The sequence below is a fragment of the Colossoma macropomum genome, unplaced genomic scaffold (assembly GCF_904425465.1).
Source record: "Colossoma macropomum unplaced genomic scaffold, Colossoma_macropomum, whole genome shotgun sequence".
Lineage (NCBI taxonomy): Eukaryota > Metazoa > Chordata > Actinopteri > Characiformes > Serrasalmidae > Colossoma > Colossoma macropomum.
This window is the reverse complement of record NW_023494810.1, coordinates 24133628-24145841: the sequence shown is the minus strand read 5'-3', so window position 1 is coordinate 24145841 and position 12214 is coordinate 24133628. Positions and strand designations below refer to the sequence as shown.

Sequence of the window (12214 nt, the reverse complement as noted above, 5' to 3'; positions counted from 1 at the left end):
TTATTGTTGTTTTCAGGCTGTTAATAATGATAGTACGCTTTCTCTTTCTTTGTTTTTATGTAAATTTGATGTAAACACATCAAAATCTAAGCCCTCGTTCATGTTTCGTAAGGGGGAAACGTTCCATGCTTGAAGTAAAATAAAGCACTAAAAGTAATCAAAGGCAAATATGTTTACTTAGGTGCATCTTAAAGGTGCGGACGACACGTTGCCTGATATTTAAATTATCTAACTGGAGTGGCTGTCGCAATAGATTATATCGCCGAAGCTTGATACTATCGCCACTCGGCTCTAGCCTAGTTAAGAACAATTTTTCCTTATATAACATTGAGTTTTGTTACGACAGCAACCATGTGCACAATACCCTACATCAAAACACAACATAAACACGTTAAATGCATGAGACAGTTAGCAGTGCATATTAGCAGTTTGAGCAGCAACATAAATCTGAAATGTTGTTTCTGCTACTGACATCATGTTGGATTTTGTGCTGTGTCTTTTGCAGAAGTACTTGTAGCAGAAAGCCACCTCAGTGAGAGTAAAGGAGAAGGAAGTCCTAATCACTCATCAGAGCAGCAGCCGAGAGTGGACACGCAGCACTGCCGAGCTGCTGCTGTGAATGGACGAGCGACCCTTGCAATGATCAAGCTGGGACTATGAGAGAGAGACTGAAATGGACTCCTTCCCAGCTCAGTGTGTGAAGTGTGTGTGTGTGTGTGTGTGTGCACGTGCGTGCGCGCGCAATAGAGTGTGAGAGCAAAGGGGATGTCCATCTGCAGCCAAGTCCCCACGAGTATGTGTGGCTGTAAACGCAGTACTTGACGTAACCACCAGAAGGCGCTTCTCTTTTGCTGTGGAACTGAATAGGGGTGGGTTATGGTACAGCAGCTGAATGGGTGGGGATGCACTTTATCACTAATAAGGCTAATAAGAAAAAGGATGTTTGCAATATTTCTTGCTCATTCTAGCCTTATCGAAAGACTCAATATGTTTAGCATTGACTTTCTAAAATCCTTTGTTTTTTTTTTTCCCCAACTGGTTTTATTAGAATTCTTGCTTTCAGGGCAGGCCTACTTCAGTTTTACACTATATGCAGATCTGAGCAATAAACCTCTTCTCTATGCCATACATGCTAAATGGTGCGTCAGTCAAAAAAGCAAAAGGTACTGCAGTATTAAATGGGCTTTCTTTTTTTTTTTTTGTTTTATATGTGAATAAGACTGGACTTGTACATGCTGTGCGCTCCAGATGTATCATACATGCTCTTATTATATACTGTAAATATGCACAGATTTTGGTCCACATTTGGTCCATTCTATTATTTTAGGTCAATATTCGCTTTGGGTTTAATGCTGTTTTACTTTTTGTCAAAGGGAGAGCATTTTATGAATGCGGTGGAGAATCTGGGTAGAGGAAAGGTGATTTTTCCCAATCTTTCTCTGCAAGCTACCTGTTACTATTGTTAACGTTTTCTCGTTTCAACTGCATTTTACCGCTGGGGTCTTCATAAATCTACCTTTAAGAAACTTGCACAATCCAAAGATATATTTCATTGTTTTGCTGAGTTCTTGGCTTTGACAATAGTTGTTTGTTGTGCGAATGCACAGAGTGCTGGTACATATCATATAAACTGATTATGATTTGTACTACATGTACACAGAACCAAGTGTAACTATTTTAATTTCAAGGCCAGTTCATATAGCAGTGTTTGTGCGTGTGGAGGCTTTCTGTTTTTTTTTTGTTTTTGTTTTTTTTTTCTTAAATAACAATCAAATGAACTACAACGTGCAACATATCAGTCATTTTCTTTTCCCGGAATGTTCTTAACCTTTTCAGTCAGGAAGACAGCTTTTGTTTTGTGTTTATTTTTGATAGCCTAGATTGTCGGATCACGATGAAATATATTTAGAAATGAGAAATGCAGAAATGGTCTTTCTGTTTTGTTTGAGTCATGGGAAGGGGTCTAACTTATGTAGAGGAGGGGGGCAGATAAACTGACGTTTTACAGGATGTAAATTACTATACATTTTGTTTTCCTCGATGTTGATATTGTTGTAAATAAAATTTATATTTAAACATGACCAACTGGCTGCTGCTTCTGTGGTACTGACAATCTGCTGTCGTGTTGAGTTTCATGTTAATCTTAAAGGGGAATTCCACCGATTTTTCAGAATTTGTGCATAATTCCACTGTTATGATATAAACAGTCACTCAGAGTAGTTTGATGTAAAATGGTTAATTGCACAGGCACTTACCGACTCAGATTTTTTTACAGTGGTCTTGATAAGAACCAGGAGTCGCGATGTCTGCAACACAAACATAGCCATTTTAATAACTATCCAAAACAACCAAGTTATATGTAATGTTAATGATGGTAAACTACTGGAAAATCTGGGAAAAAGGTTTTCTTTGGGGACTATGTATGTATCTCTCTGCTATGAATGGTTTTTAAGAGTATGTTTTAGACAAAAAGCCTTCTCAGAACAAAGTGTCTCGGACATCAGGTAGCGTATTCATACACCTTCACGTCATAACGTTCTGTGTAGGAGCTTTATGGGGCAGATGTCTGGTTTCTATCACCACAACTGCGATTGTGCCTCTGCCAATTTCTCTGGAACTGAGCTTTTCACATCAAATCTTTTTGAATGACTATGCTTACATCTCAGCCATTTAATTATGTAGAAGATTTGAAAAGCTGGTGAAATTCCCCTTTAATCCACCATGCTTGATCTGACGGTTGTCTTCAGAAGTCCTGAATTACCTGGATGAGGTATGTTACATTAGGTGTGGTGGTAAAACCTAGATGGAGCTGGTCCGTGTTTTCCTTGTGTGGCCACAAGAGGGCGCCAAAGTGCTCAGTTTACGTGTGTGCTGTTATTGTAGCATATTCTGCGACTGAAACCATCCTTAATACAGACATAATAAATATTAAAAGTCAATAAATATTTAGCGAAACGTTATTCACTTGGTGGAAAATGCAAAAAAAAGGCATTTACATCATTATGCATCATTATGAACACACGTTATGAAAAAAGTGTGTATCTTCCCATATTCATATCTTCGAATTTATAGGATTATTATGTTCATAGTATAACTTTTCAAAACGTGTCTACCCCAAAGACTGTTTTTAAGTGATTATAAAAGTTTTTATGACATGCATTACTTTTAGATAAGGTCATTTTACCAAATATGTCCACATAAACTTAGGCTATTGTCTCTCTCTGTACAGCCTGGTGTTTATTATTAGTAGACAATAGGCCTATTTCAGTATTTACCACAGTTTTGAGGTCTTTTCGGTAGTGTCTTGCCCTTTTGAGCCAGCAGGGGCATGTGGACAGCTCTGGGTTGGCCGACTTTCGCTTTTTCATTTTTTTTTTTCCTTGTTATTTTTATTATTATTGTGAAAAGAAGTTTCGTTTCGTGTGTGAGGGCCTAGGCAGAGGGAGTAGAGCTGTTTTCTGGCCCTCTTCCCTGCCCATCTGCGGCCTGGGCTTGCGGATTACTGTTTGTTAATGTTTCAATCAGCTGTGTGCTGAGGAATGTGGAGCGATTTAACCTGAACTTCCCCAGGTGCGCAGTGGCGCCGCTCTGTCTGCAGCCTCCCCCTCCCTCCCCCTCCTCCTCCTCCTCCTCCACTACTCCCTCCTCCCTTCCCTCTCTCCCTCCTCTGCCCTCCCGCTCTCCCCTCAGCGCGTACTCTTTATTTCCCACCCGTATTCCGACACTCGCCTACTGTGCTGCTACTGCTAAGACTGATTACTGCTGCTACTAAATGATTATAGCCTTATTTAGCCTGTATAACAACTCCTAGGAGTAAGTGTGACACAACTACTACCACTACTAAACTAAAACTAATACTATTACTACTGCTAGTATTACTATTAGGCCTACAACTAATATTAATATTACTACAACATGTAGTACTACTGCTACTACTACTGCTGCTACTATTATTATTGTTACTACAATAACATGTACTACTACTACTACTATTGCTACTATTACTAATACTACAGGTCCTACTATTATTATTATTATTATTACAACACTTACTACTACTATTGTTATCAGTAGTAGTAGTAAGTATTGTAATACTATTGATAACAATCGTAGTAGTAAGTGTTATCAATATTACTATGTTTAATATTATTATTAGTCATATTATTAGTACTACTACTACAACTATGGGTTCTGTTACAACTACTAATCTTACTACTATTGTTAGTATTTCTTCCACTACTATTGTTACTATTACTAATATTTTTACTATTACTGCTAATACTAGTATAACTACTATTACAACTCCTACTACTATTAGTATTATTACTACTATTTTTACTATTACTACTACTACTAATGTTACAACTACTACTACTGTAAAAACAGCTACCATTATTACTACTATTACTATTACTACCACCACTATTACAACTATTACTACTCTTATTACAAATACTACTGCTACTAATACTATTACTACTCACTCTATTTAGCCTATATATTGTACACACAGCTCATTGCGCTTAACTAAAAAATGGGATGGTTGAATAATCAAAAGTCTAAATAGAAATATGAGCAAAAGTAATTAAGAAGCTTATAAACACTACTAAAACACATAAAAGCAGTATTAGGACACTATAATTGATATCAAGAGTTGAAAAAGATGTTTGGAGTGGCCTTATAAAGATGTCATGGAATTTGTGTCCATACTCATGGATTTACTGAGATGGGCTTGTATGAATATAGGTGGGAATAAAACACTTGGCTTGAAGCGATCACACATACACACACCCCTGATCCCACCACATCGCGCAGCCCTGCAGCTGCAGAGCGCATCACACCGCAGGGAAATAGGGGAGAAAAACACACACACACACACACACACACACACACTGCACCAGGGAGAGTGAATAAATCTTAAACTGCTTTCTTAACTCAGGACAAATTTAACCCTTACCAAGCTAAAAAAAGAAGCAATATATTCCCAGTTTAAGCCTTTTTTTAAATATATATTATACAGTTGTGTATAAACCACCCAACAGTGGAGATACAGGCTATAGTATCTCCACTGAATAATAAGCATCTATCCAATTATCCATTTTAATTGTTTGAGTTTTGTCACTGCTTAGGTCTGGCATGCTTTAGATTTAAGCTCCTCAGATTGGAGGATAAGTGTTAACTTTAGCTTTAAATTATGAACGAAACACTTTGAACATGTACAAAAGTCTTATTTTTCCCCCACAAGTTCACTTTATGTTAAACTCATCTATGATTTTTCCCTTTTACAGTGAACACAGTTAAATAGGCTCTCATCTCCATCCATCCTTCATTTTCCCCACTTTTCCTTCAGCTGACACGCACATCCAGTCCATGACACATTTGAGACACACAAAGATTAGACAGAGTCGTGAATAAAGTTGGTTTTGTTTTAATAAAAAAACCCACCAAACAGGTACATTGTAAAAAACACAATAAGGACGTCCAATATCATGTCATTGTAATATACAATACATTCATTTTGCTCAGCAATCTGAGAAATCAACCTTTATAACAAAATATAAAACTTTCTAAAGGTATGCCAATATAAAACGAGAGAAACTCTGACCGTAAGAACACATATGCAATGTTGGTGGGGTAACAACGTAATTTGCCATGGATTCCACAGCAAACCCACCCAACCATGATGAATCTGCAACCCTCCCAAAAATAACATTTAGATGGAGAATCACAGTTCAGTTTGGTCACGGAATGAATGAATGTCCTCGCAGTGGGTGAACCACAAAATTAAAGTCTCTTCCACACCAGAAGTCAGGGTGAACCTCCCCTCTGAAGAGCTCAAGGCCTCAGCAGGAGGAGAAAAGCACTGCTGATGACTTTCTGACCATTTTCTGTGATGTTTATCTCTCTTTGCTCTCATTCTTCTGGTAGCCTGTATGGTCTTCTAGCGGCACATGATTCTGTCGTCCGAGCTGTTCTGTAAGATAGAAGAAAGAGACGTTTAGACACTTCAGATATCTTTCATCACAGTATCACAGTTAATGAACAAATAAGAACGTACACAAATTTTGCCTGAGTTGCTTATTCATATATTCCTTTAAAACAAACACTTTTGAGAAAATAAGCCTTTTCATACATAGATAAGTCTACTTCGACCCATGAATGAACAAGAAAGTGTAGCTTTAGACACTTTTAGACTTGTTTTGGCTCAGACAGGCATTTGTATAGTCGACTAAGTCATATCTCAAAAGAATTAAACCTAGGTGTTTAATGTTTTGACAGATGAACATGACATAAACGACTAGCTTCGACAAACTGCCTCGTCTTCTTTCAAAGCAAGCAACTTCTGACTAAAAATGAGTCCAAAAACAAGTCCAACAGTCTACAAAAGCTCACTGAGTTAACATGCTAACAAGTGTTTACCTCGACAGAGATGCTGGCTAGCTCGGCGTTGAGTGTGGAAAGAGGGGCGCGGGCGGGCGCTGACGCCTGGCCGTGCTGGCTCTTTTTCCCCGGCTCGTCCAGCTCCACCTGGAGGTCCCAGATGTAGTCGATGACGTGCTGCAGGATCTCCACCTTGCTGGCCTTCTTGTTGGCGGGCAGCGTGGGCACCAGCTCCTTCAGCTTGCTATAGCAGCTGTTCATGTCGTGCAGGAAGGCGCTCATGTGCTCGTCCAGCAGCGGCAGTTTGCACTTGGAGATGGAGAGGCTCTGCTCGGAGAGACACCGCACCACGTCGTCGCCGCCAGTCTTGCTCTTCAGCGCGCAGGTCGGTCCGACAACCTTCATTTTCGCTGTTTCCGTCTGTTTAAAGAAGCTGCAGAGACTCGCTCGTAGTCCTTTAGCTCGAGTTGGGTCGACTCTCGAATGACAGATCGTCACATGCTCACACTGAGCCACCCACCGGCTTTTTATAGAGTTGTAGGGGCGGGGGGCGGGGCCTCAACGGTCGCGCTCGCAACTGCGGGCCAATAAGCATCCAGCGCTGCCGCTCTGTTTTCTGTTTGAGCCAATAAGAAGGAAGCTGTGGTTATCGAGTTTACAATCTGCGTCTTTTCTCTTTTTTGAGCAGGGTAGAGGAGGGGAGGAGGATGGTGTTACAAATGGAAACAAATGTGTGTGTTTTATACGGATGATTGGTGGAAATCCAGCTGTCCGTGGGCCTCTGCAGGTGGGGAGAGAGAGAGAGAGAGAGAGCATCCAGGGCTCACTTTACCACCCAAAGATCAACACTCATCACTTTCACATGAAACGGTCCTCCTACATCTGTGGCAAATTCCAAGAAACAACACATGGGAAACATAGGTTGTATCTCCAATTGTTCCCTGTCCTCTATATGGTACACTACACATGTAATACAATTTTAAATAATGTCCTATATGTCAAGACATTTGGGATCCAGCCTTGGTCCAAATCCGCATCCTATACTGTCATACATGCTATACTTACTATAGTAATTAATGTACTAATAATGATGGTGTACTATTTTGGCATACTATTTAGTACTGTAGTGTGCGGTTTGGGACACAGCCTCTTTATTACTTTCATACATAGAGTAATATCAAACTGGTTTTAAACAGTTGATTTTAATGCTTCTTAATAGGCTAAGAGACCATTGTTCCTCTGTGGTGCCTAATCATACAATTTAAGCACACTTATGGGCCTTTCAGTTTTAATGCGAACTATTTTGAGCCATTTGAAAGGGAAAAGTTTAATATTTACGCACGAATGTCATTAACATACAGCGTTCATTACAGCGCTATAAAGTCTGAATAAACGGTGTAATTAGACCAGTTGCTCAAAACATGTTTTAAAGTTTAAGTTAAATATTCCTAAATGTGCACAAAAGCTCTCTTTTTTACTGAAAATGCTCGGAACAAACTCGTGAATTCCTTCACACGCCGTCCATGTGTGTGTGTGTGTGTGTGTTGTGCTCCTTCTTCCCCCCAGATTGTCCAAACAAACCGACGCAGACTGGCAGGCGCCAGCGCCGTGACGTCACCCATTCATCCTGTCAGCCCGGCGCCGCGCGGGCGGTCACCAGGGCAACCAGCGACAACAGGCGCGCGCTCCCCGCTATCACCTGCAGCATTCAGAGAGAGAGAGAGAGAAAGAGAAAGAAAGAAAGAAAGAAAGAAAGAAAGAAAGAAAGAGCAAGACAAAGTGAGAGAAAGAAAGAGAGTGAGAGTTTCAAGAGTAAGAGAAACACTCGAGTGCGCATTTGAAGCAAATTCCTGAAGCGTTTCTTTTTTTTCACGCGCCTTTTTTAGATAAGTAAGGCTATGCTTGCATTCCATCACACAGGGCTACTTTTCTGCGCAATGTTAGCGTTACGTTTCTGCACGTTTGCACACGTTTTTAGCGCAACTTATGCGCTAAAACTGTCAGTATTATTATTATTTTTTTAATTATGTTTTAATTATATTTTGCATAACAGTAAGCCAGGTGTGTTGTCAGGGAAAGAAACATCAGCAAAGTTTTAAAATAACTTTTTTAACCCGTAATACAAATATTAATGACTTCCCCTGTTAAATCTACCAGCATAGACAGCATAGCTGGTCACCAGCATAGCCTACGTTGTGTTTTGGATGCTGGCATGCTGGTCAACCATCATGACCACACCTGGTGGCACGCTAAACCAGCACCAGACCAGTACTAGACTAGCATTAACCAACGGATAAACCAGCTAAGACCAGCATGGAATTCATTTTGGTCTGTGCTGTTTTTTCACGTTTTTTAGAACAAAAAGCGAGCGAAGGGAAAGCGCAATTGAAAAGCGTGCACGAGCTTTTGCTTTTAGCGCCCCGTTTATTTGCTGTTAACTTTTAGCACTCTTTGCATTGCTCTGGAGTGCTCAGAAAGGTTAAAGCGCTGCAGAATGGCTTGCAGCTGAGGAGGAGGCAGAGTAGGGGGGTTTGGAGGGAGGCGGGGGAGGAGGCTGCAGGACAATGGGCTCGCAGTGCCCGGGACTGTGAGAGAGAATCTCGGCTGGAGCCAGCGAGTCTGGAGCTCCCTCATGCAGCTTTTGTTCAGCTGCACAAGCTCGCGCTTCCTACAGAGCTCTAACAATCAGCCCCACAGCTGGCCTGCACACAGCCTGTTTACTGCACATCAAGGCAGAGAGGGAGGGAGGGTGGGGGGAGTGTGAGAGAAAAGTGAAACATATTGCATGAAGTGCAGCCACCCCTTGCACCCATATGAACCCAGTCAAAGCGTTAGCAAACAAGAGAATTTAATTTAAAGAGGAAAAAGTGGGAAGAAGACAGTGTTGGAAAAGAACGTTTGTCATATGTACTTTAAGGTATATTCAATTGCTTCTGATTATATGTATACAGCTGATGACATCTCAGTGTCTTTGGAAGTGCATATGAACTACACTATATGCAAAAGTAGACGCCTACTCATCCAGCGTTTCCTCCGAAATCAAGGGTATTCATAGGGACTTTGTCCCCCTTTGCTGTAGTAACAGCCTCTACCCTTCTGGGAAGCCTTTTGTCTAGATGATGGAACATTTCTGTGAGGATTTGATTGCATTCAGTCAGTGAGATCAGGTACTCATGTTGAAAGATAGTTCTGGATCACAAACGCCACTCCAACCCATCTCAAAGGTAGTGGATGCTGCGCCATCACTGCAGAGAACTTTCCCTGCTATATATATATATAAATTCATTACTTGTATTTTTGTTGTATTCATTAACTATTTTTTCTTTTCCAAATGCTCAGAGAATGACCCAAATAATAGCTATGAAAACACTATAAGAGTCTAGAATGGGCCCAGACCCTCTAGCATTAAATGATTAAAAAAAAGGGGGGGGGGTTAAAAAAGTTTGCTTAATTCTGTTATGTAAAAATCATAAACTGATCTCAGATCAGAAGTTGTGGGCAATTCTTTATATAGTATGAGTTCATACAGTAGCTGTTGCCACATAACTGTCACATGGGCCTAACATCTTCACCAGTAGGCTGATAATGTGAAGGATGATAGGCCTCAATAGTGAAATAGTGTTTATTGTGTCTGGCCTTTGAATTCCAGGAATGACTCACACTGCTTCTTTGACCAGTTCAGTAAAGCGACGCCTCTGTCCCCCTCTCATGGGAAGAGCGTGGTCAGTGATAATCATCCTCTGGGGAATCATATCCTGTGTGATTATTCGAGGAGCTGACTGTCTGAGGAGCGGCAGTGTTCAGAGCTGTGTCATACTTAAACACAGACACACAGATATTGTTTTGTTCCTAGTTCAAAGTTTGATGCTTTTTTCTATATAAAGCTATTATAACAGAAATACTTGCTGAACACTTACTATTCAGATATTAGGGCTTATTACTTAGTAACTACTGTAAATTACGCGGTAACTGTGATGAAACTAAAATGTGAGTTCTGTAGTTGTGAGAGTGATGAACTGAAATGTGGGCTCTTGATAAAGAACTAGGGCACAGAAATTTCCTCACTTTAGTTTTTTTTAATAAATGTGTTTATGTAGTGTACAAACATTGTTATAAGTTTCAAAATTTACAGTATACCTCTCAGTCCATATCATATTCCATATCATAAAACACATATGTCCATATCATAAAACACATTTACATATCTCATTTACATATTCAGCCTATAACAGTTTCACGCTAAAGTTATAGGGAGTCTTTCAGCCTGGGCTGCTTTATGAATGAGACACAATATAGGGCAGCCAAAAAGAACAGAGGTCATTTACATATACAGTTGCATGCAAAAGTTTGGGTGCCCCTGGTCAAATAACACACCTCATTGATTTTCTAAGGGAAAATAAGTTCTCTACAGAAAACACTTTGCATATTTTAATGGACAGTTACTCTTTATATGCTTTTAACATATTAAAAAAAAACATAAGATGTTTCCTGTGAAAAAGTTATGGCACATGTAGTATTTTATGTTTTATTGTTGTCCAGTATGTTGAACTCAAATAAAGCAAAACAAAGCAAATAAAAAATGCCATATTTGTTTCTAGTAGAAGACGTGTTTACTTATTTTTCACTGGTGTGAATTCAGGGGGGACAGGGAGAGGGACATTGAATTGCTGTATGTAGGCCTCCTCACACTGGTCCCCCACCCCTCACTTGTCAGATCAAATTTGCACCCCAGTTATTTTCACTTAGAAAATGCAATTTGAATGGGGATGTTCAAAGTTTTGCATTAAGGCTATATCAGTCTTAAAAGTACAGTAATAAAACAGCGTGTTTTGTTCTTAGGGATAAAGAGACGTTGGAAAATTTTAATGTTAAAATGAATTATGATGATTTGGACGATTTTTGTGATGAAAAATTACTTTATTTTTAAAAATGCAAGAAAATGTAGGATATAGGTCCTTACATATAGTTCATATATTGTGAAATGCAGAAATATAATTATGATATGGCATGTCATGCGGCCCTCCTCTGTAACCTCCTTATCCATGGCTGTGGCTCTCTCCAGGCCATGTCCAGCCAAGTGGAAACTATCCCGCTGCACAATGGCCACTCCCTGAATAGGGCTCCAGCGGGCCACCGGCACTCTGTCACCAGTAGATTGGGAGCTAATTAGAAGCCATTAAGAGCCTTTGATAGTATGTGGGAGCCAGGGGAAATGGGGCTTGGAGAGTATATGTGGGTGAGAAGCTGGCTTAGGGGAAGACTGCCGCTCGCAAGCTGTTGCTCCTGCTGGCCCACACTGTGAGCTCAAGGGAGGGAGGGGAAGTGAAGGTCAGGTGGTCAGCTGTGGATGGCACAGAGAGAACCTTCAAGTACCATTGCAGAGACAGCAGAGGCTTCTCCAACAGTATCTGCTAGTATCAGTGTCATGTGAATGTGAAATGTTGCAAGAACAATAGTCAATAGATTTATGATTGTAAATTTCCAAATGTAAACATAATATTAGCTGATAAAAATGCATTAGCAAATCCTCAACATGACATGTTGCTCATTGACACTGTTGTATCAATTAAATGTGTGGATTCATTGATGGTTAGATGGCTCATTTGCATATTGAAACATTCTAGCAAGGGCCAACAATTAGGAATGCAGGTTTGCACAATGCTAATTAGTGGGCTGTCCATATCATTGTAGTGCACCATGATGCTTTGAGTGATTTATGGACCGAACGTCTGGAGAAGTGTAAACAGACAATATGTTAAACATCCCAACATGACAGAAATGTATAAAAAATGCAAATAATCTTTATTGTTGGGAATCCTTATTGTTCTTAAAT

At 40.0% G+C, this 12214-nt stretch overlaps 2 protein-coding genes across 4 annotated transcripts in view; one reads left to right on the top strand and one right to left on the bottom strand.

Annotated features, from left to right (window-relative positions):
- ncoa3 (nuclear receptor coactivator 3) overlaps positions 1-1277 on the top strand; it is a 65114-nt gene extending 63837 nt beyond the window's left edge. For all 3 annotated transcript variants that reach the window (XM_036559269.1, XM_036559267.1, XM_036559268.1), the window contains one exon: positions 506-1277. In XM_036559269.1, the coding sequence (XP_036415162.1) occupies positions 506-517 (12 nt within the window). In that variant the 3' untranslated portion in view covers positions 518-1277. The remainder of the gene's footprint in view (positions 1-505) is intronic.
- Positions 1278-5412: 4135 nt separating this feature from the next.
- On the bottom strand, positions 5413-6891 carry id1 (inhibitor of DNA binding 1, HLH protein). The gene is made up of 2 exons (XM_036559935.1): positions 6421-6891; positions 5413-5974 (listed from the first exon to the last, which is right to left on the bottom strand). The coding sequence occupies exons 1-2, from the start codon at positions 6784-6786 to the stop codon at positions 5942-5944; spliced, it is 399 nt and encodes a 132-aa protein (XP_036415828.1). The 5' UTR covers positions 6787-6891; the 3' UTR covers positions 5413-5941.
- Between the last annotated feature and the right edge of the window lie 5323 nt (positions 6892-12214).

Coding starts and splice junctions, on each gene's coding strand:
- id1 (XM_036559935.1), bottom strand. CDS start 6,786: ATGAAGGTTGTCGGACCGACCTGCGCGCTGAAGAGCAAGACTGGCGGC. Junction 5,975..6,420: donor TAGCCAGCATCTCTGTCGAG/GTAAACACTTGT, acceptor TCTATCTTACAG/AACAGCTCGGACGACAGAAT.